Consider the following 23,975-nt stretch of genomic DNA (forward strand, 5'->3'; position numbering starts at 1 on the left):
AAGTGTGATGGATTTCAGTCCCACACACACACATACGTTAGGGACAACATTAGATACGGGAAACTATGTCACAGACGCGAAGGGCAAGACATCCATTTCATCTCATTCATATCTACCTTGGTAGAACAGTATCAAGGCATCCTCTCACAGTCCCCCTCCGAAATTCCTCGGTCGTTTTCATGTTTCGATTCAAGTACCATCCGCCCTGAATCTTCAATGGTATGTGAGGCAGACGAGGCTCTCGTAGTCTGGTCCCAGGCAACGGTCTTGTCAGCTTCTACTCTTGAGCGATGTATATGCACTCGCAACAGTGCGTTACCTCGCTGGCGAGGCGGTCGGCCGCGAGTGTCAAACTGATGGAACCAGAAAGCATCGCCCTCTCCAGTCCAACTAGAAAGACGTCATTACCGAGGATTAGAGATAAGGTTGTTGTTGATTGAGTAAACCCGACAAGCAGTACGTCACGATTCCGACAATTCCATGGTGTTGTGTTCAAATCATGTCCTTCTCATGAACATACATCTGAACATTTTTATGTAGACTCGAATAAGTTTGATACAGCGGTTGATGTGCTGCGGCAGTGTGACCCCGAAGACGAGGTCGAAATGGGATCCGTAGGTTGTATGGTGATGGCTACTGTCTCCGGAACGCCTGAGCGGCGCCCGGGGGAGGCATGCGTCCGTCAAAGTGAAAACCGTGACCTTCGGGTCCGGCAGGACCAGGAAATCCAGGCATTCCAGGCGGAGGAATGAATCCAGGAGGAGGGCCGCCGAAGAAGCCCGGAGGAGGTGGCATGTTGCGCGGGGGCGGGCCCGCCATGACCTCCGGGGGCGGGAATGCGCCAGGAGGGAAGTTGGGCGGAAACATTGCACCCATGGGGTGATTGCGTCCAGGACCGCCCGCAAGACCAGGAGGAGGAATAATAGATCTCTGTTGAGGGGGAAGGGGACCGCCGCCCTGGATCCAGTTGGGATTCATCTGATCCAAACCAGGTGGCGGAGGAGGGCGCTGCAGAATCTGTGTAGGCTGCATACGAGCCTCGGGTTCCGGGTGGTGGAATGCTTCGTCCATGAAGCCCGGCGGGCCTTGGCCTCTCATCTGGCGTTGAGAGCCACGGCCGCCCTGCGGCATGCCCTGTGGGATCCCCTGGGGAATCCCCTGCGGGAAGTCGGGATCACGTTCTGGAGCATGCGGGATCTGAGCAGCACGCTGAGGCTGCGGCATGCGCATGAGAAGCTGTTCGGTGCGCGGAGGCTCGGGTTGGTTTCTCATCAAGTTCATCAAGAACTCAGTGTTGCTCATGTTGCGACCCTGGTTCGGCTCCATTCTACCTGAGCCCTGGCTAGAGGCCTGGTGACGCTGGCCAACCAGCTCCTGAAGCAATTGGTCTTGGCGGACAGCAGGCTGCTGGCCTGGCATCGTGGGGCGCGGAGCAAGAATGTCCGACATAGACATCGAGGCTTGGGGCATGCGAGGACGGTGTTCCTCCCGGCGCTCGCCGCCATATTGCTGGAATGGCTCGGGCGACGCTACTGAACTTGAAGAAGCCGGTTCACGCGCAAGTGGGGGGGGTTCCTGGAAAGGGTGCGATGCGGGGGGCGTAGAAGACTGGACGTTGGAACGCTGCAGTTTCATGAGCAAAGCCTGAAAAGCTTGCTTCTCGGAATCGGGAGCCGGCGCAGACCCATCAGGAGCACCAATAGACAGTCCAGCAAGAGGTGTCGAGGGCTCTGTCTGCATGCGACGGCTGGGGTCGTCTTGAGGAGCGTTGAAGAAGGACGTGAAGCGCGACGACTTGCCACCGCCAGTCTTAGGTTTGGCGGGAGTCTCCTTGTTGGGTTCAATGGGGGAACCGGCATCCAAGCCGGCCGTGGATGCAAACTTGAGGAAGAACTGGTCGGGACCAACCTCGACAGCAGGCGCTGAAGCGACAGCCGGCTGCTCGGCCTTGATCGCAGCCTCGGCGACCGCGACTGGCGCTTTGTCCCCAGCCGAGGCGTTACGGCTGGCCTTCATGCTCTCCATGAACTTCTTGAAATCTTCTTCCGTGTGGCCTCCTGACTTCTCTCCGGCAGGTTCGTCAAACCACTCGGGCTCTCGTTCTTGCCTGTGATCACCTCGATCCCAACGACGCTCGTAGTTCCGGCTGGTAGTCTTCTCTTCAACGGGTTCGGCATCCCGATTTCGATCTCTCCAGCTCTTGGCACGATCGATGCGCTCGCGAGCTGTCATGGGAGGCTTCTCGGGAGTGCTGGCAACGTTGCTATTGTTGCTGATGTTGTTGTTACTGTTGCTGTCATTCTTGAACCAGGGCTCCGATTTGCCCCTGCTAAGACCGTTTCGGGGTCGTGATTCAGCTTCCTCGTGGTCATGGTCCTTGTCCTTGTCGTGGTGCTCAAAGGTGCGGAGGGTTCGGTCTCTGTGACCCTCCCGATCGTCGCGATCACGCGGACGACGTTCGTTGGGGAGCCTATCGCCACCACCAGCGCCCATACGACCTTGAAAGCGCTCGGCGCCCTCGTGTCCGAAGCTCTTGCGTGGCTTGACGGTGCTCCATCCCTCCTGATCCTGATCGCCGTCACCACGACGACGGAAGTTGGCGTTTCTCGAGTCGCGGAAGCGGTCACCCTCTGGGGTGTCTCCGTTGCGGTTGCGAAAGTTGAAGCGACTGGGCGAGTCAGCGTCCTTGATGCCCTTTTCGCTGTCGAAAGGTTTGCCGTTGCGCAAAGTAGCAGAAGCAAAAGCAGTTCGGGGCGGTCCGAGAATGATGTCTTCGGGGTCTGCATTTGATCTCCGGGTCAGCTACTGCAGCACAAGGGCTTGTGGGAGCGGGTCGACGTGGATATGAACATACTTGCGCTGTTTCGTGAGACGTGACGATCAAGGGCGGGGCGACGATTCGTTTGATCAAGCAGAGGGTTGTCGTTGCTTCTTCTGTCGGCAGGAGTCTTGGTCTGGCTGTTATTGTTGTTGCTGCTGCCTTGGGTTCGAGAATTGTCGGGGAGAGGTCTGTTTGGACTGTCAGTGAGGAGCCCAGGCGGAATTGTAGTTGGGACACTGGCATACCCCATCCATTCTTCAGCAGGTGGCAACGCGGGCGGTTTGATACATAGTGGTGATTCTCGCAGATGAACGAGGAACTCTGCCGTGTATTGAAGTGACATAGCAGTGAGTTGATGCGATGCGCATCCGAGTAGGTCTGGGAAGGCTATTGATGTTAGGTCGAGGGCGGTGATAATTGCATGGACAGGGAGTGGCGGTTCAGTCCACAGCGAGGTGGAAGCAGGTTGGAGGTGCTACACCACTAGGAGGGATTGGAGATGAAGGGATGATTTTTATTTGCTGTTCGCCGTGGTCGGCAAGATGAGGCTGAGGTTTTGCAGTGGTAGGCGTAGGCGTAGGCGGGCGTCACGCAGAAGGAGGAGAGACGTGATGCAGTGTTGTGTAGTGTTGTGTAGTGCGGTGTCGAGGGAGGTCAAGTCGGTCGGTCGGTCGGTCGTCGGGCGGTCGGCAGCGGTCGCTGTCGCAGGTGCAACCAAAGTTGGTGGGCGGTGGCAGATGGAGAACGGGCCCCAATCGGGCTGCGCTGCGAAAGGTACAGATGAGCGTGGTGCCTCGTCACGACTAGGATGGTAATCGGAAGGCTGACAAGGCGAAGAAGGTGTGATGATTTCTTTGGCAGTCGAGAGATACAATACGGATGCGGTGAAAGAAGTATTCGTGATGTGTGGTGGGTTTTGGCAGCGGACTGTCAGGGCGTGGAGAGAGGGTGGTGGTCAAAGGAGGTTTGGTCACTTCGGACGAAACCTGGTGGAGGTCGAGGAGATGCTTGGGTTCAGCGGCAGCGGCAGCGGCAGCGGTAGCGACAGCACCAGTAGAAGCAGCAATAGGGAGGGAGTACGTAGCAGCGCAGCTTTGCTTGCCTGTCCCCGCCCCTTCCCCACCTTCCATCGTTAGGTCAAATACGTGGTGTGGCAGGCAGAGGAAGGAGCCACAGGGGGTACGTACCTTCTCTCACCTTCTCCTTCACCTTGGGAAGGTACAGTTAGGTAGGTAGGCAGGTAGGAGCCAATTAGGTACCAACCCTGCTACATCTCTTCGAGCCTCGACGCCTTGAGGAAGGTGCAACCCCCCCTTCAGCACTGCACTGGTCTGGTGCCCAGTGGTTCACCTTAGGTAGATTCCCCCACCAGGTCACATCACCTGAGAGGCCGGGTGACAGTTTCCATTCAGCACGTCGCTCCCCTACCTGAGTAGATGGCAACAAGATGCCTTGATGCCTGTTTGTTCTGTTCGCAAGGCTGTGTTATGTGGCGGCCTTTCTTGTGAATGGTCAATCTTTGCGACGTCACGGGACATTACATACTACTAGGTGGTAAGTAGGTAGGTATACAACAGCCAAGACCAGAACAGACAGTGGGCCAAGTGACTGCAAGCAACTTTGCAGTCTTTTGGTGGGGGGAGGTCCGGCATCGTTATTCGGCCCCGTTATTTCCCTCTTGGGGATTGACCAAAAACATGAATGCCTATGAAGCGGCTAATTTTCAAATCAATCCAACCATAGAAACTCCTCCAAAGTGTACAGAGACACCCGCGTGTTTAGCAGACTGGTATTAGCTTGTAATAACTTAGGTTACTGTTTTGGTATATAGGCCAACGTATCATTTGTTAACTCCTGCTTCCCCAATGCAACGCATCTGTATATAGCTTTCCGAGGAACTCGAATGAATGCCATCTCCCTCCCTCCCTCCCTTGGCGCAGTTGTAGAATTCCCCTTGCGCAAGAGTCATCTGAAATGACTTCATTTTGGTTTTGTGTAAATATGGCATTGCTAACTTGTGGTGCACCTGTCTCATCGACACGCTCCTGGCGACTGGAATGCCTGGGGTAGACAACGCTGGTGACCCCAAATGGTTGCAGCGAATTCCGAAGCAGACTGGGTTATTGGCAATGTCTGGTTGAACGGGCTGCTAAAAACATGAAACGTGGAAGTATTTACGGCCTCATAAACCAAACTCTCATGTATTTTCTGATGGAGTAAGTCTTATATTATAACAAAAGTAAGCATCGATCTTAATGACGTGCCTGCTCTTCTAATAGTTTCGATTGTCAACCACATCCGATTTCGAGATGTACAAAAAGAACCTTCATGATATTGACATGATTGTATGTTCAAATCTCATCTCCCTTTTCCTTTTCTTAGTTGTGTACATCATGTAGTCTTCTCTTTCGTCCTCGTCCTTAAGCCTCCAAAGCCGAGGGGATTCCCTTCCGACTCCATTCACCGACCCTCTCCTGGTCGCAAGTCTCCCACACCCTCCTCCTGAGGGCGCGGTACAACCGCCTCGTCTCCCGACCGTCCGCCACGACCCTCTCGGCCTTGTCCTCGACCGGTGCGCCATCGCACCTCGCCTCCTGCGCCTCCAGCCAGCTCACAATTCCGAACCTCGTCGCCAGCGTCGTGCTCCCGCCCTCGATAAATGTCGCCCGCCACAGCACCCTCAGGATCCTCGTCCTCAGGTTCGCCCGCATGTACGGGTTCCCCGCGAGCGCAAATACTTTCTCGAACCACTTCTTCTGGTGGTACACAGCCAGGTCCGCAGGCGTCCGCAGGCCGTCCAGCAGGTACGCCAGCAGCCAGCTCACCTCGGTGTAGTACCTGTCGTCGTCCGATGGCGCGCCGTGGAGGATGTCGTGCGCCAGAGGCACCTTGTCGTGCTGCCACACGGGCCCGCGCGTGAGGAAGCTGTTGACCTTGGGGTAGAGGCAGTGCAGAGGGTTCTTGAGCACCTCGAGCGCGCTGATGGCAAAGGAGACCAACGGCGAGGCGACAGGGCCGCGCGTCACAAGGACGCGGGATGACTCGGCCAGTTCTGAGAGGAGTAGCCAGATCTGGTCCTTCTCTTCGTACGTCGACTCCTTGAACTTGGCCGCCATCTTCATGATGTTGGTGAGGGCCTCTTGGCGGATGCTGCCGTGCTCCGACCACAAGAGACGGATGAGCGCTGCGGCGTAACCCTCGTCGACAAGGTCTTCGACGCTCTTGGAGTTCCACTTAAGGAGCGCCGAATTATCCTCGTCAGGGCCAAACGGCACGTCGAGAATGGCTTCCAGCGAAGAGTCGTCAAACTCGTCATTCACAGTGTCTGGCTTCTGTCGTTGGGACTCGACGCCCTTGTCATTTGATGCTGCCTTCTCTTCCGAATCGCCCTCGAGCAACGACTTGTCAGCCTCTGGCACAACCGCCGAGGCGTGACCTGCCAGGACTCCCGTCATCTTCTGGGCAAATGCGCTGATCAAGGCCGGGGTCTCCCCTTTCGTCTGGACACAACTCAACAACACCGTCAAGAACTTGGACAAAAGCTCCAGGTCCTTCTTGTTCGTTGCCTTGTCGGCGACAAATGAAAGCTGTTCGGCCATTGTGGCCAGTATCAAGCTAGCTGAAATATTTTCCTGGCCATCGGTGACGCTCTCTTGCATCAAGTCGACATACTTGAGGGGCGAGGCGGCGCATCTTCCGGCGCAATTGTCGAGATACTCCCAGATGAGGTCCGGGTTCCGCGTCTTGCCGCCCTTTTTTAGCTCCCGGGCCGCACGGAGTAGCGGGGCGAGACCGGTCTGCTGCAGCACGAGCTGGTGCTGCACAGCCACGGACTCGAGAACCTCTTTGAGCTTCGACCGCCCCTGGGCGTTCTCTACATAGAACTTGAGCAGCGCGACAAACGGCGACGCCGCAAGCCCCTCCGTCTTGGCGAACCACCTCATGCCCGGCGAGAAGCCCGCGATGGCGATCAGGTTTTCCAGCTCCATCAGGGCCAGGGCCTGGTTCTGCGGCTCCTCAGCCCTGCTATCGAGGCGGGTGAGCGAGTTGACCAGGAACGGCGAGACGTCGAAGTTGGCGCGCAGAGCGACCTGCGGAATGACCTCGTAGTACAGCAGCAACAACCTGCTGGCGGCCTCCCGCTGCAGGACGTTCTCCTCCGCCATGGCCTTATAGCACTTGGTCACCTCCTTCATGTCGGGGATCTTCTGGCAGAACTCGTCGACGAGCTTCCGTGCCGCCATCTCCCAGGTTGACTTGGAAGACTCCGCCGCTTCGCGGTGCATCTTGAGAGCGGCGTCGAGTTTCTGAAGGGCCAGGACGAGTATGCGGATGGCGAAGAAGGAGACGAGGGTTGATTTGCTTGAGAGACAACGGACGAGGTCCCGCTGCTTCAGCGGGAGCGGCAGGATGTTATCAAGGAGGATCGAAGTCGGCGGAGGGACGCGACGGTATCCCGCCGTAGCCCCATAATGCGGCGGCAGCGGCAAATTGACGGTGTTGAACAGGAAGGCGGCGTATCCGATCCACGTCATGGACAGCTTGGGCTCAAACGTGAAGGACTTATTGCTCAAAAAGTAGCTGGCAACCAGTTCTGGCGCCGCCTGAAAGATGGCGACAATAAGCTCGCTGTGCTTCAGACTCGACCACGGGCGTAGCTTCTGAATGAACTCGGAGAGCACAAAGTTGGCGACGGCGACATCGTCCTTGTACTTGTCCATCCACGCAACACGCTCCAGGCCGTAGTCATCCAGGCTTTTGACATCCTGCGCCGCCTCGTCCTCGAGCTCCTTCGGGTAGAGTCCGGTTCCCGAATAGAGCACACCGGCGCCGGGGGTTGTGCAGGTGTAAAGCAGAAATTCGTGGGCAACATCTCTGACTGAGGGCGTGTCATCCCCATCAACGTCGTGTCTGTATGCATACAGCCCAGCCAACCGGTCCAAAGTCTTCGTATTGAACGCACGAAACTTGACCTCGCGTGGCAGCTTGTCGTCCAGGAGCACATGCTTCTTCAGCGCGGCCAACATCTCGAGGATCAGGAACGGCGGGTCATCCTTCAACAAGAAGGTCAGGTGAGAAAACACCTCTTTGAGCATTAACATCTCCTTCTTCGCCTCAACTGGCAGGAATTTGAGACAGGTCAGGAACAACTTGATGGCGTTCGTCCGTACCGACGGCTTCGACGGGTCCTCGATGCCCCCCCTCTCGCCGTCGGCCCCCCCGAGGTGCCGGATCTCCAGGTTTCTCGCAAAGCTTGCAAACGTGTGGTCCCGCGCACGGAACACCCTCTTCGCCAGGACGCCGCCATCGAGCGTCACGATCTCGCGCACCAGTCGCAGCGTCGGCGAGATGATATAACCGCTGCCCTTGGGCGCCGACAGACACCGCGCAATGAGCTTGAGCTGGCGTTCCTGCAGCAACGTTCGGGCGACGTCGAGCGCATGCGGCAGCAGCTCGAGAGACTGCGAGGCGACCTGCAGCAGCAGGGCTAGCACAGCGGGGACGGCCGACATCATGGCCTCGTTGTTGATCTGCGCGCTGTACGACCACGTCTCCATGATGTCGCCGAGATGGACGGCATCGCCGCTCGTGTCGCGTGGCCGGGCGGCGTCGAGGTACTCCCGGAGGGTGGTGAACCGATCCTTATTGCTGTCGGCATCGCCCAAGTTGAAGCCGTCGAGAAAGACTTTGAGGGATTGGATACCTGGAAGAGTTCCGTGCCATGTCAGTCTTGTTTAAGGTGACTGGTTTCAGGCGAAGAATGCGCTTACCATGCCGCGATCGCTTCTGATCCTGGTCAAAGGTCAAGAGCTGTTGAAGGTGTCGCGAATGGTTGACTTCTTCGAAAGTGGGAACTTCGTGCACGACCTTCTGCCTCTTGCGCGAGGCATCTGCGCCTTCGAGTCCACGCGGAGGACGTTTGGGCATCGTATCAGTGGTGAGTATATCGTTAGGTTGGCCAACTGGAAAGAGATTGTGCAACAACGAGTGATCTCGTCCGCTGTCCCTCTCTCTCTCTCTCTCTCTCTCCCGCGCTTCCAATTCCTCCAGGGAACATCGAGCAGTGGACCCTCCAAGAAATAAAAAGTTCTGCCGGTCCCCACCGCTTCTAACCTTACCCATTCCTAGTTTAGCGCGGGGACTGGGAGGGGCATTTCGAGGGTCCCGCCAGCAGGGGACGATCCACAATGACATCCCGCCGAACGAACGCTGGGACCCAAACACAAGCCGACCATTTTCTAGAACTGCCTGTCGCAATCTCTCCATCTACCAAAACACCACCAGACGATTCCACGATACGACCCCCGCGCAGCATCCATTTCCGCTCTCAGAAAGCCTCGGACCGACATCAATCCCAACTCGTCCACCATGGGTTCCATCGTCATTCCCCATCTCAACAGCGGCTGGCACGTCGACCAAGCGATCCTCTCGGAGGAGGAGCGCCTCGTTGTAAGTCGCAGCCCTATTTTCAACCCTTCCTAGACCACGCCGAGAGTTGCTGACCGTGAGGGTTGGGAACAAAAACAGGTCATCCGATTCGGACGCGATGCCGACCCGTCATGTATGCAACAGGACGAAGTCCTCTACCGCATCTCGGAGCGCGTCAAGAACTTCGCCGTCATCTACGTCTGCGACATCGATCAAGTCCCCGACTTCAACCAAAGTACGTTTCGCCTACGCTCGTCTGTCTTCCTTTCTCCCTACCTCACACCATACGATATCGGGGTGCAGTTGCTAACAGTCGGTTTTTCAAACAGTGTACGAGCTTTACGACCCGTGCACAATTATGTTCTTCTTCCGCAACAAGCATATGATGGTCGACTTTGGAACGGGTAACAACAACAAGGTACGCCGCCGCGATCCTCCACAGTTCCCCCTTAATTGCGCATACGGGAAGGGGGGGTGGTGGGGGCAAACATTTTCTAACGTTATTGCTACCGTAGCTCAACTGGGTCCTCGAAGACAAACAAGAACTCATAGACATCATCGAAACGGTCTACCGCGGCGCCAAGAAGGGTCGTGGTCTGGTCGTCAGTCCAAAGGGTAAGGAAGTGAACTATGCTCCCCCCTCGTTCCTCACAACAGGCCTCATATCCTCATGCGCGCACCAGACGGCATTCAACCATCGGTAAAAGGTCTTTTCGTTGACTTGTTCTCGCTGCAGATTACTCCACCAGGCACCGATATTAGATACCACCTCGAACACAGCAATGTTTACTGCACCGACTTCAGCCAAAGCTGTAGCGTCACGACGAACACATCACTACGCTCTCCTCACCTTGCTATTCTTGCGGCTCTTATTTTCTTCTTCTCGAGGCATAGGAGCAGAAGGTGCTCCCAGGACAGAAAGAGGGTTGGTCTCTCACAATCAAGAACTCTATCACATTTGAACTCTGAAGATGCTAATTTCGTGATCCAAAGAATTGTGATCTCTTTCTTGATTTATTTAGTCATTAGGTAAGGTATGCTCTGCTTCCCCTTTGTCTTCCTCTATCCATCATTTGTCGTGACATGATGATACGTAAGTCATTTACATATTTCGCACCATCCCCGTACCGGACGTGGTTGTCGTAATTGTTGCTATCAACTCGCATCGTGAATGGATGTCCTCTTCTCTCCACCTTTTCCGTAAGTAGCGCTGCATTGATGTATAGACTGTGTGTGGTTTCGATAACAAGCCAGTTCAGTGCCCCACTACACCTCTCTCTCTTAAAGCATCTCCCCTTGCGACGGCATCTTCGTAAGGAAATTGGTCGGCACCTTGGGAACTTGTTGCGCGGCGGCGACCCGCTCGGCTCGGAACAGTTCCTGCTGTCGGTCGTTCTCGCGCGATCTGCCTCCCGTCAAGCGACGCATCCGTGATCTCGTGCTCTGCGCAAGCGGCTTGATCATGTTCTCCAACGAGAAAGAGCCCTCGCCGCCGTGGCCCGTGTTCGGTCGCTCATCGTCCGCGTCCGAGAAGACGTCTTCAAGGAACTCGTCGTCCGACGTGAACTCGCTTATGTGCGGCTGGTACGACGCGGGCGCCGACGGCGACGTGATGGATCTGTAGTGAAGCCCCGGTCGCGAGCCTCCTCCCATACCGCCGCCGACGCCGGCCGACAACGCCGACGATGCACTAAAAGCTCCAGGATTCATCGTGTTGGAGCTCGGATCCCTTGCCGTCGCTGGTGGCCTGTCAGTAAACCCATTCTGGAAGGTGCTGTTGTTGGAAGCCTGATGCAGGATTGGCAGGATTTGCTCATCATACAACTGCGCTCCGGACTCAAAACTGTCCGGCGAGAACTCAGTGATGGTCTTCGATGAGCGACCGTCGCTGGGTGAGCTCGTGCCGAGATCGTCGAAGAAGTCATCTAGGCTGTCGAGCTTTGTGACGAGGTCGCCGAGGTGTCCGTCTCCGCGACCTTCATCCGACATCATCGTTTCGGTCCTGTCTGGCATCTGGAAGTAGCTGTATGGGAAGTCGTCGGTATGAAATTCGACATCGGGCGTCGGCGTCGCCTCCGTCAGAAGTCCTTCCGCGGTCTGGCACATGTAGAATGCGGCGTGGATATTGGCACGCGTCGAGTCCGTCTTCTTGGCTGGGATCGGTATGGCCCAGCCCGACGCTTCGGGGATGCCGAACAGGCTCTGCGTCCGCTCGTATTCTTTTCTAATTGTCTTGGACGTAGATCGAGTCATGCTCATTCTTAAGTGCTGCTTGTCCATGGCGCTACCCGACATCGTCATAATATTGTCCAGCACCTCCAGCGCCTCCATGCAGAATTCGGTCTGCAGGAGACGCAAAAGGGGCGAGATGAGATCTGAGCCGTGGCCGGCCAGTTCGGGCTTTCGGAGGTCGATCTCGGGAATGACGATACTAAGGATATTCATGGTCTTGAGCTTCACCCATGCAGTGGAATTTGTGAGCAAGCCCATCAGGAAGATGACCATCCGGAAGTCCAGTTTGGGGAGGAAATTGTCCTTTAGTGAGGCAAAGAGACGGCTTTGAAACTCTCTGCTGTTGCCCTGGTACTTGAAAGCAACGTATTCCCCGAGGACTTCGGCAATGTTGCCGTACCCTTGAGTCTCGCAGACGGCGCACAGGATCTCGGCAGACTGTAAAGCTTGCTCACTGGGCTCGTCCTGTTCCATCTCGTGCAAGAAACGAGGGAAGTTAGCCAGCACGGCGAAGAACAGCCGGCTGTCGTCGCCGATGAGGCCATCGCTAGGCAGCTGAACCATCTTGTCAAGCGTGCTCAGAGTGGCTTGCATGCACACAGATGACCTCATCCCCTTGTACAGCAGGGACTGAAGGCCCTCGAATTGACCGTCCCATCTCGAGGGCTGGCCGTCGAGAAGAAGCCTGCGGACGTTGGGTGACCGGAAGTCGACCTTTGTCAAAAATTCGTTCAGCATCTCTACAGCCTCCAGGTACTCGCGCTCGTTGATGGACTCCAAACAGGCACACGTTGTCCAGAAGAGCTGCGGGAATGTGAGTAGCTTGTCCGCGTCTAGCTTCAGGATAAGTGTCTTGAGCGTGGTGAGGATCTCCATGGCAAAAGTTTGAATCTCGGTGTCTTCATCGGCGATGGTGTTTGATAGGCGTGCGAGCATGTCTCCCAGCATGAATTGGTCCAAAGAGGTGAGGATGCATCGGAATATCTGGAACGAACGGCAAGCGAGATGTCGGACAGGACATGACGTTGCCCATGTCAATGACAGCCTGCCCCACTGGTCCTTGATGCCCGGGTAAGTCATTTCAAAAGTCTTGACAACCTCGGCAGTCAAGAACTCCATGCTTGGAGGGACTTTGTTGTCGCGATCGTCAGCTTTGCCGTTGCTGTCCTCATAGCCCCAGACGACCGAACGATCATGACGTCGAATCAAGTCGATGAGGTCCTCGATCGAGGCCCTAGACGTCGGCTCCGTTTGGTCATCCAGCTGGGAAATGACAAGTTCGTGAATTAGATGGACCAACATTTCTCTGGCTTGCTCTTGGACGAGCGGCGTATAGTGATCCCAGAGCACGGTCACTACCTGAAGGAGCACTGGTACGTTCTCGGGTACGAGATGCACAGGGGACACCATGAGATCGACCAGGAGAATCAGCGAGAGCTGCCCAAGGGAGAATCCGGCTTGCTTCGTGCCGACGGGGAGTGCCTCCCCTAGGTCTGCGCAGTAGGGCAGGAGGCCAATGTCTGGCGGCGGCGGCATGGCGTCCTTCTTCTCGTTGGGGACCATCGCCTTGGGGGTAATCTGCATGAGAAGGAACTCGACGACCTTCATGCCGGGAGTGCTGGTGGTGCTGGAAAGAAAGACAACAATTTGCTTGGCGTACTCGACAAAGTTCTGCTCTCGTCTCTCAAGACACAAAGAGATGATGAAGTCGAGGATCAGCCGGACGTTTCCTGGATACGGACCGGTTGCGAGTGCTTGCCATAGTGCCTGAACCTCGTTGTGCAGCGCGCCGCTCGACTTGATGGTGATCTCTAGTAAGTTGGCCAAGAGAACGTACGACTGGGCGATGGGGCCGCCATTCGGATCAACCTTGAGCTCAATTGACTGGATCCAAGGCAAGATGACGGCCACAACGTTACGTTGTGAGGCAGGGTGAAGATCCTTGAAGTATAGGGTAAACTCAGAGAAGATATGGAATGCCAACTCAGTATGCTGTTTTGCAAGCCGCTTGGAGATCTCAAACTGGGCCAGCTTGTACACCGCCTTCGTCTTGTCAGAAATACTGATGTCGTAGTCCTGAATCTTGGAAGTCCGGCCTGGTTGCTGTCTCTCTTCGAGCGACCTCATCAACCGGGCCGACTTAGACCGTATTTCGCTCTCGTCATTACCGAGGGTGAAGAGGCAGAGCCCCAGCAGTTTCCAAAAGGGGCACGAGTAGTCGAGGTGCTTCAGCAGCACCTGAGTGACGACAGCGAAGTAGCTCTCCTGGACTTTGGAAACATCAGACAGGTAGCAGCGAGCGATGCAGTGCTCCAGAAGGTATGGAAGTTCCTGATTGTGGATGATCAGGTTCTGCAAGGCCCGGCGACCAATCACGTTCATGCGGTCGCTGCCCGAGTTGAAGATGGCCTCAATCCACGCGAGCATTCTTCGAATATCGAACTGGAGGGTTGCACCACTCTCGGTGGTGATACTCATCGGCCCACCACAAAGGGCAGCCATGGCGCTGAGAGCCGCCGTGCGTAGGTTTCGCTTCTCGATTTCCATGGCCGCCGTGACGGTGCCTCTTTCTCCGAGAGATTGCTGGTCGATAAGGGACTGTCGCATGGTATCTTCCCTGACTCGGATCTGTGTCTGGTTTGGCGAGAAGCCGCACCAGTCTTCCATCAAAGAGAAGGCGGACTTTCGGGATTCAAACGTCATCCACCGAGACGGGTCTTTCGTCCTGTTGATCCCCTCAAATAGTTCCTCCGTAAGGCCGCAGTAGTGCCTCCTGAGCTTCTGAAACTCCCAGTCCATCTGGACTTCGCCATCCATAAGGAAGAGCTTCAGGTCCCGGGTGTACGTGACGAGGTTTGTCAGAACCCACTCGTCGTTGTAGACCTCCTCTTCCTTGAGGAAATGGCAGGTGAGCTTGTAAACATGTGTGATTTCGGTCCTTAGGAGATCCATTTTGCGATTTCGTTTTGGACTGCTGTTGGTGCGTTGGTGTATGCGGGCACGGGCTTCATCGTTGCAGCGTGAAACCTGTCCTGCCAGTTCCTCGAGCAGGGTACGGTAGATGTGTATGTTGATTGATCCCATAGCCAGGACCACTGCGTCTCTGACCGATGCCGAGGAGACGGACAGCAGGGGTATTAGGTACTTGAAGAGGACTCTGGCTGAGACGATCTTATCCGCCGAGGCCGGCTTGGATGTCTTCCGGCTATGCTGTGTACCTTGGGGGTTGGCGGGCACGACGCTCCCTGGGTCGGCCAGCGTCGTACAGGCGAATATGAGGTAGAGCTTCCATTGTTCCACGAGGATCTCCGGCTGGGTTGTCGGCGTCCTACCGGCGACACGGGCGCTCCCAGGATCTGAGCCGTAGTACAGTCCCCTAGAGGGCTCCGACAAAAGAACAATGGCCTTGTACATCTGCAGGATTCGGTTGCAGATCAAATCCCGGCCAATAGTGACGGTGAAGGGACATTTTTCGTACGCGATGCGGATGAGATTGGGGAAGAGCTTAAACCACAGCGTCGTATCGTACGACACATCACTGGTACACAATTCCACGAGAGCGCCTCGGTTGTTACTGTTTTGCATTCCCCTCTGAAGCCTGCTCCTCTCCGCAACGGAAAGACCCTCGTCTTTGAAGTTCATCACTTGCATCGAGTCGTTTTCCAAGATGTCGATGACTCTCAAGGTGTCCTTGTCCTGATTCTGGAGTGCTTTATCGAAGTCGGTGATGAGCCGAAGGACGGTAATGGCAAAGTACCGCACCCTCCGGGACTGCGAGCACAGGAAGAACAAGCCATGTGCTTCCGCCTGGTCGACTTCAGCCCAGATGCCGGACAGGTCCAGCTTTGCGCCACGCTTGTCATTCTCCTCGAGCTGATCGATGGAAGCGTCGCGGGTCTTTCGTCTGATCTCCTCAATCCAAATCTGTAGCAGCTCGACGTACAGACGAAGCGTGCTTTCAATATGACCCGGTCCAAGCATGCCGCCATCGGACATGGTCGAGTACCTGTCATCAAAGTTGAAGATGAAGCGAGCAAATCCCATGGTGACTTGCTGCGCGTGGGCTTGTCGGGCGATCGCTTTGAGGGATTGTGCCGAGGAAAAGGCGATGTTGTATTGCACGTGAGCGGTGCCCGTGCATAGCAAGTTGATCAACGAGTTAAAGGGTATGTCGACTGAGAGGCAGCGGGGCAACGCTTGAACCGCAACATGCAAAAGTTCGTAAAACGCCTGCTTATGGTCTGCGGGAGACTGGTGGTCGTCTCGCCGCGAGAAATTGAAGGTATCTGCAATCGGAGTTTTGGGGCCTGGGCTGCTGAACTTTTCGTCCAATACAGCCTGGCCTCCAAACGTGTTATCGCAGATGATGGTGATTTTGCCGAGGATTTCACAGAACTTGTGATAGTATTCCTTGACGACGTCGTTCAGAGCGGCCGTCCGCACAGGGCGGGAGAGCTGCTCGCCCTCTCCTAACGTCCCGGCAAAGGGCATGGACGAAGCGTGGTGAGGCGAAGCCATCACCGGGGACGTGGGGATGCGTTCGATTGCGGGCGGCGGCTGGAACGAGCTTGGAAAAGGGGGCCGACCTTCGTCTCCCTTCTCCAGGTCCGACATGATGGCCAAGAAGGCTCTGATGCCAATCACCATCCGATCCGGGTCGAGCTGCTCTACTCTCAGATCTTTGTTGGATACGAACAACTCAGCATTGATCAGAGGGAAGATGACATGCTTGAAGCAGTACTCGGGCTGCTTGTACCCGATGATTCTGATGATTTGAATGATGGGCTCGGCAACAGCTGAGTCGGATGCAACGAGGCCGCGCTTGGTTGGCGGCAAAACCAACTTCATCACTTCGTCCAACTTTCTAGTGGTATTGGGCAAGGTATCGTTTGTCCGGTACAAGTAAGTCCACAAGAGCCTCGCAATCACCTGCAGGCACAGCGGCCGCGTAAAACGATCCTTGAGTTTTGGCTGCAAAGGGAGAATCAACTGGAGCCATTGGGATCCAAAGGTGTCGGGAGGAGACAAGCAGAGAAGCGTTGCTGTCAGGGGAAAGGCGAAGCCCCAGTGCCGAGGCTTGATGAACATTTGCGCAAGTCGGGGGCCGATTGCCCCAAGAACCTCGATCCACTTGGGATGCGCCAGGTCCTGGTTCGTCGCCTGGGCGGCGACGGTAAGCAGGAGCGTTTCGAGGACCTGGCAGAAGGCCGTCTTGACACGCTGGCCATGGGATCGATGGAAGAGACGGCCGACGGCCACCATGAAGTCGCATGACTGTTCCCAGGCTTCTGGGTGTGCTATGTTGACCTTGAGATGTTTCATGCCCCCAAGGACAAGCTCAATCTTGCCTTCGGCATCGCGGCCTGCTGGAGAAGTCGGGCTTTTGGCAACCAGTTCCTGGAGAGAACGCTCCAAGTCGCCGAGGAACCTGTCTGTCACCCCCCTGAAGTTGATCTCGCTCATGACGCCGAGAAGCTGGGAGAAGAGATTCCAGTTTGCGAGTTTCAGGGGGCTGACCATGAGCTGTTCGGTATCGGCGATCTTGAGTTGACCAAAGATGATGCCCTCGAGCTTCTCTTCCATCTCCAGGGTCAAAAAGGGCAGGCTGGTCTGGCTGATGACCTCCAACAAAACACGGCACAGGATATAGATGGAAACGGTCGAGCGGCGTTCGGCATGGGCTACGAATTCTTGCTTGGCAGCAAGCGAGGTCTGCGGACTTGTCAAACCGTTGTCCATGGGGCCAGGTAAAGGCTGAAGAGGCTCGGTGTTTCTTCGTTGGAGCGGACCGGGCGGGACGCCCCTCGATTGCTGCAGCTGGCTGCGAGCTTCGTTGGCCGCGTCGCTCTTGCTCTTCCTCCAAAGCATCATGGAATCTATCAGGGGTTTCGGTCGCGGGCGGGCAATATGGCCCAAGGCAGTGATGATCTGGTCGAAGGAGGGGTCGACGCCGGGGCCGCAGATATGCTCGACCTGCGGCTCGGGTTCGAACGGCACTGTGATGCAGTCATTGAGTTTCTCTTCGGCTTGAGCAATGAACTGGACGATTATGGTCAGAGATTTGGACGTAGAGAAAGAAAAGAGGCGGGCAGCGCAAGCAGGACATACAGAGGTGAAGAGCACGTGCAAGGCGTACTCGCCCACAGTCTTTTGCTCATCCCTGTGGTGCTTCGAAGAGTGGGATTGGTGGTGTGCGTGTTCGCGCCTCGACTTGCTATGCATTCGCTCTATTTTTCGCTGTGTAAGGGAGGAATTGGTGAAGTCTGTGGCGGAGGAAGTCCTCTCGGGCACGAGGGGACCCGAGTTGACAGTCGAGCCAGACAAGGCAGTGCTAGGGCGCGGCGCGGGTGGCGCGTCGGGCTCCAAACGGCCGACGGCATGCATGTCGGCGCGGTCGAGAGGGTTGAGGCTCGCGCCAGCAGTAGCGATTATCTGCGGGCTGAGGGGACTGGAAGAAGAGCTGGCGTGGCTTCCATTTCTAGAGTGCTGTATGCCGTGTACTATAGACGTCTGGCGGTGGTGGCCATAAGACGCGCTTTTGGGGTCGACGACTCGCTCGATGACGAGGCCAGAGCGTGAGTGCGCGTGGGTGTGGTTGTGTGTCCGGGGGGAGGCAAGGGTCGAACCGGAGACGGGAGGCAACGGGTGAGGAGGCTTTTCGATGGAGGACTCGCGCGAATGGGTGACGGAACGAGGCGGCGGAGGAGGGTGAGGATGAGGATGAGGATAAGGATGGGGTTCGAGGGCGGCGGGTCTCAAGGTTCGGTCCCAGTCTGCGTCGTCCTCGTCTTCTTCGTCGAGGGTGGTGACGGATCGCGGAGAGAACTTTAACGGCGGGTCCTGCAGAAGATCAGGCAGCGTCGTCTGGGACGGAGCTAGTAGACGAGACGACGTCTTGTGGTTAGTGACAGGTTTCCCCCTCTCTTGTGAAACGGGCAGGATGCGCAAAGGGACGGAGACGGGGCGGAGGTTTGGATGCGTTGGACGTTTTGAAGGTGCATAGATGTATGGTCTCGCACCCACCAGCGCCAGGCCAGGTCAGGTCAGAGTCCAAGTGAAGAGCCGCAACGAAAGGAGAAGAGGAGGAGGAGGAGGAGGAGGAGGACTAGCTTAGATGGACGAAAGGGGGGGGAGTCAAAGCAGGCAGGGCGCAACGCTAAGCCCAAGATCAGAGCACAAGAGAGAGCACGGCACAGCACAGCAACAATCAACAGGAAGCCGTGCAACTAGTGAACGAACGAGTCGGACCTAGGGCAGAGCGAAGCGGCAGGCGATGAGGGGCTGGGCAAGGGGCGTGGTGTCTGTGTGTCTGTGTGCTCGTGTGTGTGTATGTGTGAATATTTGTGCAGTGCAATGTAATAGCGCGGGTGTGGATTCGAAATAAGGTAAAGTGGTGGTGTGAGTAGCAACGACGGCGGAGGAGATGTCGGGCTAGGAGGCGTCGGACGATGTAAGGCGAGAGACCAGGCCATAACTACAGCAGGCCAGGGAGACGGGACGATTACGAGACGAGACGAATCGTTATCCCGTCATGCTGTACGTAAGGCGGACATCCACGCGCGGCACGCATGTCAAGGGACGGCAAGGTACCTAAGGGGGGGGGGGGGGGGGGGGGGGGGTGATGAAAGGCATGCCGTCCTGTTGTCCATATAGGGTAGAGTGTTCATGTACAGGCGAGGCGAGACGGGTCTATCGGGAAATGTAAATTGGCACTCACCCATTGTTGCGTCGGATCGAGTCCCATGATCCGGGGGTCTTACGACATTCGGATGCGAAGGGGAGGTTGTGCACAGTCGCTGGTGGCCGCTACGAGCAACTCGGTAGGATGAAATGGAGAGATGGGAATTGGGAGAAAAACAAGCGGCGGCGGCAGCGGGAGAACCGGGAGGATCGAGGAATCGAATTCGGGATTGGACCGTGTTCTTTTGTGGTGGATGTTGGAGGTGTTGGTCTTGATGTTGGTGTGGGTGTTGGTGTTGGTGCTATTCTTTTTTTTTTTGGTCCTGGGAGGGGTGTGTGCGTGTGTGTGTGTGTGTGTGTGTGTGATGTATGTACGGACATGTACGGATACTACTACTACCTAGGTAGATAGTAGGTATGTAAGATGGATGAAAAGCTGGGAGAAGAAAAGAAGAAGGGAAAAAAGTAGGACTAAAAGCAAAAGCCAGCAAGCAAACAAGGCAAACAGGCAATCAATCAACCATGGGCACACTGGTCAATAATCAGCGTTGATCAATTATTAAAAGCCTCGAAAAAGAGAAATTCGGTCAATCAATCAATCGAATTGACCGGAGCAAGCAAGCACCAACCTCCTCTCTCGGCCGCCCAGAGAGGAGACACGAAGGACAAGACTGGATGGACCATGTGGTAATTCTGCGGGCTCGGGGCTGCATTGGGGGAACGTTACCCAGCCATTGGCCGTTGAGGCTTTGACATTGACCGGGGGGTAGCGAAAGAAGCATAAGGCAAGGGTGTCACCTGGGGCCAGGGAGGGGTCTCCTAGTGCCCCTCCAGGGGATGCATGGCCCGGATGGGATGGCAAGCTGGCAAACGTATCCCGACTACAGATGCTAACATGCCTACCTACCTACCTTCCTAGGTAGGTGTTTAGAGTCAACAAAGCACCCAATGGTCGAACAATTCACTTCTCATTCCAACCCAACCCATATGCTTCGCCGGCCTGTTTTTCTCTTCCAATTCATCTCAACATTGAATGGCTTGTCCGCACAACCAGACCAGGTCCATGCCGGTCCATCTCATGCTCTGGCTCCTCTCCTCCCGCTCCTGGACCACCAGCTGCCCAAGGCACGGCCATCGATGAGATCACACGATACTTGTTGATATTGAGACTTGCAATTCTCTCCTTCTCCTTCATCCTCCGGCTCGATGCCTCACGATGCATCGTTTACCAGTGAATGGCCTGCCGCATTGAACGAGTCCTGACATGTGGCCCTTTTCCTTTTTTTTTCCCTTCCCTTTTCCCCCTCCCCCCCTTTTCTCTTTTTCTCCTTTTCTCCTCCGGGCCATCCTTCGCCTGAATCATCCAAGACCAGCACATTTTTCTGGTTGGCAAATATGGGCCGAGACATGGGGCCGGCCGATTGCAAGGGAAGCATTGGTCCCTAAGAGGCCGAGCCGCTGAGGCCTGAGAACCCAGGAGCCCGGGGACGCGGTGGATTGGCCCCATTCGACCCCCAGCTGAACCGTTGTCTTCCCTCCCATTCACAGGCTGCCGCTGGCCGATGCGCCGCCGTTGAGGTCACAGAACCGCGGAAAAGGTGCGGAACATGCAGGCCGACGACCACGTTGCACGTATGGTATGAAAACATCCGAACAATGTCCAATCCCCCTTATCCCCTTCAACCCGGGCTTCTTTCTGCCTTCGGATGTTGCCTACTGTATTCGTACGGCTACGGATACTTCGTATGCCAACGGTTCTATTCGTCATTCGGTCGGCGCTTCTAGCCTCGACACTATCGCAATCCGACGTAGACATCGAATCTCAACCCTGCCGCTAGTAGCCACCAAATGCGCAGTGGATATTCATCAGCCACATCCTCGTCACAAGCTCTCGTAGGCTACCTAGGCCCAGGTAGACGCATTACAACTTGTTTGTTGTGAGCTGGTTTACAGCCGCGAGACTTGACTAGAGCTGCAGTTTGTATCTGACTTGTTTTCTTGGCACACAACAGCAACTTCCTCGGCGTCCTTGTCCTTTTCTCTGGTACGCAGATTTGTCCATCTGAGCCCTCGAATATATGTTGGCCATGTCCCGGCACGCGTGTTGACAGATTTCGACAACATAATGAGCTTCGTAGTGCCAGTTCTATGTGTACGCCGTGCAGAGCGTCAATGCCTACTCAACCGGTTCCTTTTCCCCCGGGACCGCTGTACTTGTCGACGATCTCTACGCTACAACCGTTGTAGATTTCTGCCAATCTCATCGCCGATGGGCATGAAAAAATTCCTTAATCTTGATCCGCGATGCTGGGTCGCTCGGTTTGGCTTTCGAATAGTCATCAACCAGGCCCATGGCAAAGCAGTACGTGAGACGAATGTGCTGCCTACCAGCTTGGCTGGCTGGTCTCGCTCTCTACCACGCTACCTGCCTTAACCTGACGAGCTTGAACCTGTTCATGCGCCTCCTGTCTCGGTGCTCCTCAAGCACTAAAGTCTCATCGGGATGGAGTCCAAACGACGTCGCAAGTCAGCCGACATCTCAGGGCCGAGGAAATAAAGAGATCTGTGTACCGTCAATAAAAAGGGCAATTCGGACTGAACGTGGGCTGCGGTGCGCTTGGGATGTACAACCAGGCCGCTAATCACACTTATCCTGGCAACCGTGTGGATGGCATATTAGCAAGGTTCGCGCGGAGATATCTCCGTGGTCCGTCTTACAAGATCGATAAATACAGCGTCTGCGAGAAGTCTCATCTTGGGCAGGTCCGTTCCTGGTCTTTTCGTTAGCCTTGTAAGCCGCAGTCAAGAGGATCGCAGAAGCAAAATCGTGGCTTAATGTGTGAGCGGTGCTGCATTCGAGAGTTCGCTCACACTTGGAAACAGGTCAGCTTGTGGTATTCAAGCTGTCAGTCTACATGAGTTCTCGCGCCACTTACCCATTGGTCTGTGTAGGGGTCGACGAAAGCGGCTGGCTTGGGCGTCACACTCTGTTGAGTCTCCTTGAAAGATCCCTAGGAAGGAGGCTTGTGTGCCGGTTGTGCCTCGGGCGCCACAGAACTTGAGTTCACTGCGGACTTGCTCCATGCTACGGAGGTCAAGCATGGCATCTTGCGCCCACTTGACCGCTTGCTTTCCGGCTGTAATCAGCTGAGTCACCTGAAGGTGTTTGTGTGCGAGATTGGGTTCAGCTGGATAGCAGCCAGCAGGAGTCCGGTGTGCGTCCAATGTTGAGTCAGAGAGAATTGTGCCAGCTATAGATGTTTCCAAGACCCATCCTTCCACTTGAGTGCCAAAGAGAAGAAGTTGGATATACACCTTGGTTGTCTTCTTGATCAATGGCTCAAGGACGTCACGGACGAGTATCGACTCGGGGATTGTCGGTGAGAAACTGCTTGTCGCCGCGCCATAATGCATGATCCCGACCGTGGCCGGAGCAGCAACGTCGAACGCGTGGATGTGTTGCTCAAGACTTAGCTGGGAAAGTGGAAGGCAACACAACCAGCAACGGTCGGCAGAATGACAAAACAATAGACCTATCGGCATGATATCCTACGGAATGGCGCATCAGCAAACAATCCTCTCCAAAAGAATACATACTAGTGTTCTTACGTGTCTGCTACACTTCTCCTCGACGCGAACAACTTCAAAGTCCTCACCCGTGACTTTGAGGCGGGCCTTCATCTGGCCCAGTGCCTAGTCCGTGATGGTATCAGACCCGCCTTTCTTTCTCGCTCTCGGCAAGGCCGAGTAACAGCTTGCGCCAAGGTGAATGTCGAGATCGCTGGCTAAGTAGCCCAGATATTTCCGGGCAGCAGTAGCGGCCAATTAGAGTATTTTTATATGTGTTGTATCGTGATGCCCCCCCCGGTATCACTGGCTGTCATGTTGCCACTCATAAATATCTACTGGCTGACGAATTTATAGTTTGTATTCCGGTATCATAACTCAATCATCAATCTCATTGCAAGCTGTAGTAATCCTGCTTCATACCGTTTCCCCTCAATTTTCCAATATTCTAAAGTTAGATTGGAGTATTAGAAAAGTAAGGGAAAACGGCATTTCTCTGGAAGGCTAGGCCCTTAGTACAGAGGGAAAACAATATCTTAAAAAAAAGTCAAATGGGAAGAAAGAGAAATGGCCAAGGTAGAAGGCCAGTCTAAATACACGCCTTTGCAGGAGACGGCAACAGGACATCTATAGGCGGCAGCGGGGTATCATTGCCTATGTATGTCAAGTAGCCTAGGTAGTCTGAATGCTGGCTAAGTGTTGTGGCTGATTGTACTCATAGCAGCCTCAGACCCAGCCATAGGGGAGGTGAGAGACGATGAGATTGCCCAGCACCCGCCTGACTGATCCCAGAGGCTACTGTGGCTATCTTTTCAAATAAACGAAGACGTTTCTGGTGCATGTCGTTCGATTTCATTCCGCTTGCTTGTGCTTTATTGGCAGCGTTGCGACTTGCTCTGCACCGCGGCTCAAGGCCCGATCCAGAGCTTCCAAGACAAGAATCCATATGGCTCACGTAGGATTAGAGTGGGTGTCCCTTGCTGGCGGTGTGTGGTCAGAGACTGGCCAAGGTCCGAGACCGAAGCCGTGATGAAACCACCTAACCCACACCGTAGAGGCCAGTTGGCCCGTCCCAATCTCCCAGGTCCAGGTCCCGCTCTTACTTGTGCATAGGGCGGATGCCCCCCCCTCCGATGGACTTTCGGGCACCGATGCCGCATAACTCCGGAGCGAACGGGGGGGTGGAGCCTCGACTATATGTACGTATAGGAATGTCTGGGCATAGTTGGAAACCGGCCATTTGATA

General features: G+C 55.4%; 6 protein-coding genes across 6 annotated transcripts; 2 read left to right on the top strand and 4 right to left on the bottom strand.

The window, feature by feature from the left end:
* Positions 1 to 3,807, bottom strand: CDEST_05541 (uncharacterized protein). Its single transcript, XM_062921700.1, has 3 exons — positions 3,067 to 3,807; positions 2,855 to 3,009; positions 1 to 2,780 (listed from the first exon to the last, which is right to left on the bottom strand). Exons 1-3 carry the CDS (start codon positions 3,162 to 3,164, stop codon positions 634 to 636), a joined length of 2,400 nt encoding a protein of 799 aa, XP_062777751.1. The 5' UTR covers positions 3,165 to 3,807; the 3' UTR covers positions 1 to 633.
* A 1,170-nt stretch (positions 3,808 to 4,977) lies between these two features.
* CDEST_05542 (Putative nucleolar pre-ribosomal-associated protein) lies at positions 4,978 to 8,855 on the bottom strand. The gene is made up of 2 exons (XM_062921701.1): positions 8,593 to 8,855; positions 4,978 to 8,525 (listed from the first exon to the last, which is right to left on the bottom strand). Exons 1-2 carry the CDS (start codon positions 8,747 to 8,749, stop codon positions 5,242 to 5,244), a joined length of 3,441 nt encoding a protein of 1,146 aa, XP_062777752.1. The 5' UTR covers positions 8,750 to 8,855; the 3' UTR covers positions 4,978 to 5,241.
* A 182-nt stretch (positions 8,856 to 9,037) lies between these two features.
* CDEST_05543 (Putative Dim1 family, Thioredoxin-like superfamily) lies at positions 9,038 to 10,217 on the top strand. The gene is made up of 5 exons (XM_062921702.1): positions 9,038 to 9,271; positions 9,350 to 9,485; positions 9,580 to 9,668; positions 9,766 to 9,865; positions 9,987 to 10,217. The coding sequence occupies exons 1-5, from the start codon at positions 9,191 to 9,193 to the stop codon at positions 10,010 to 10,012; spliced, it is 432 nt and encodes a 143-aa protein (XP_062777753.1). The 5' UTR covers positions 9,038 to 9,190; the 3' UTR covers positions 10,013 to 10,217.
* Positions 10,218 to 10,531: 314 nt separating this feature from the next.
* CDEST_05544 (Putative Cell morphogenesis protein) lies at positions 10,532 to 19,203 on the bottom strand (the record flags this gene model as incomplete). The annotated part of the gene is made up of 3 exons (XM_062921703.1): positions 10,532 to 17,521; positions 17,591 to 18,357; positions 19,200 to 19,203. 3 exons carry the CDS (start codon positions 19,201 to 19,203, stop codon positions 10,532 to 10,534), a joined length of 7,761 nt encoding a protein of 2,586 aa, XP_062777754.1.
* A 1,165-nt stretch (positions 19,204 to 20,368) lies between these two features.
* On the top strand, positions 20,369 to 21,059 carry CDEST_05545 (uncharacterized protein; the record flags this gene model as incomplete). The annotated part of the gene is made up of 2 exons (XM_062921704.1): positions 20,369 to 20,418; positions 20,711 to 21,059. The coding sequence occupies 2 exons, from the start codon at positions 20,369 to 20,371 to the stop codon at positions 21,057 to 21,059; spliced, it is 399 nt and encodes a 132-aa protein (XP_062777755.1).
* A 741-nt stretch (positions 21,060 to 21,800) lies between these two features.
* On the bottom strand, positions 21,801 to 22,843 carry CDEST_05546 (Putative L-Aspartase; the record flags this gene model as incomplete). Its single annotated transcript, XM_062921705.1, has 4 exons — positions 21,801 to 21,815; positions 21,881 to 21,933; positions 22,099 to 22,636; positions 22,772 to 22,843. The coding sequence occupies 4 exons, from the start codon at positions 22,841 to 22,843 to the stop codon at positions 21,801 to 21,803; spliced, it is 678 nt and encodes a 225-aa protein (XP_062777756.1).
* Positions 22,844 to 23,975: the final 1,132 nt, after the last annotated feature.

The sequence above is a fragment of the Colletotrichum destructivum genome, chromosome 3 (genome assembly GCF_034447905.1).
Source record: "Colletotrichum destructivum chromosome 3, complete sequence".
NCBI classification, from domain to species: domain Eukaryota; kingdom Fungi; phylum Ascomycota; class Sordariomycetes; order Glomerellales; family Glomerellaceae; genus Colletotrichum; species Colletotrichum destructivum.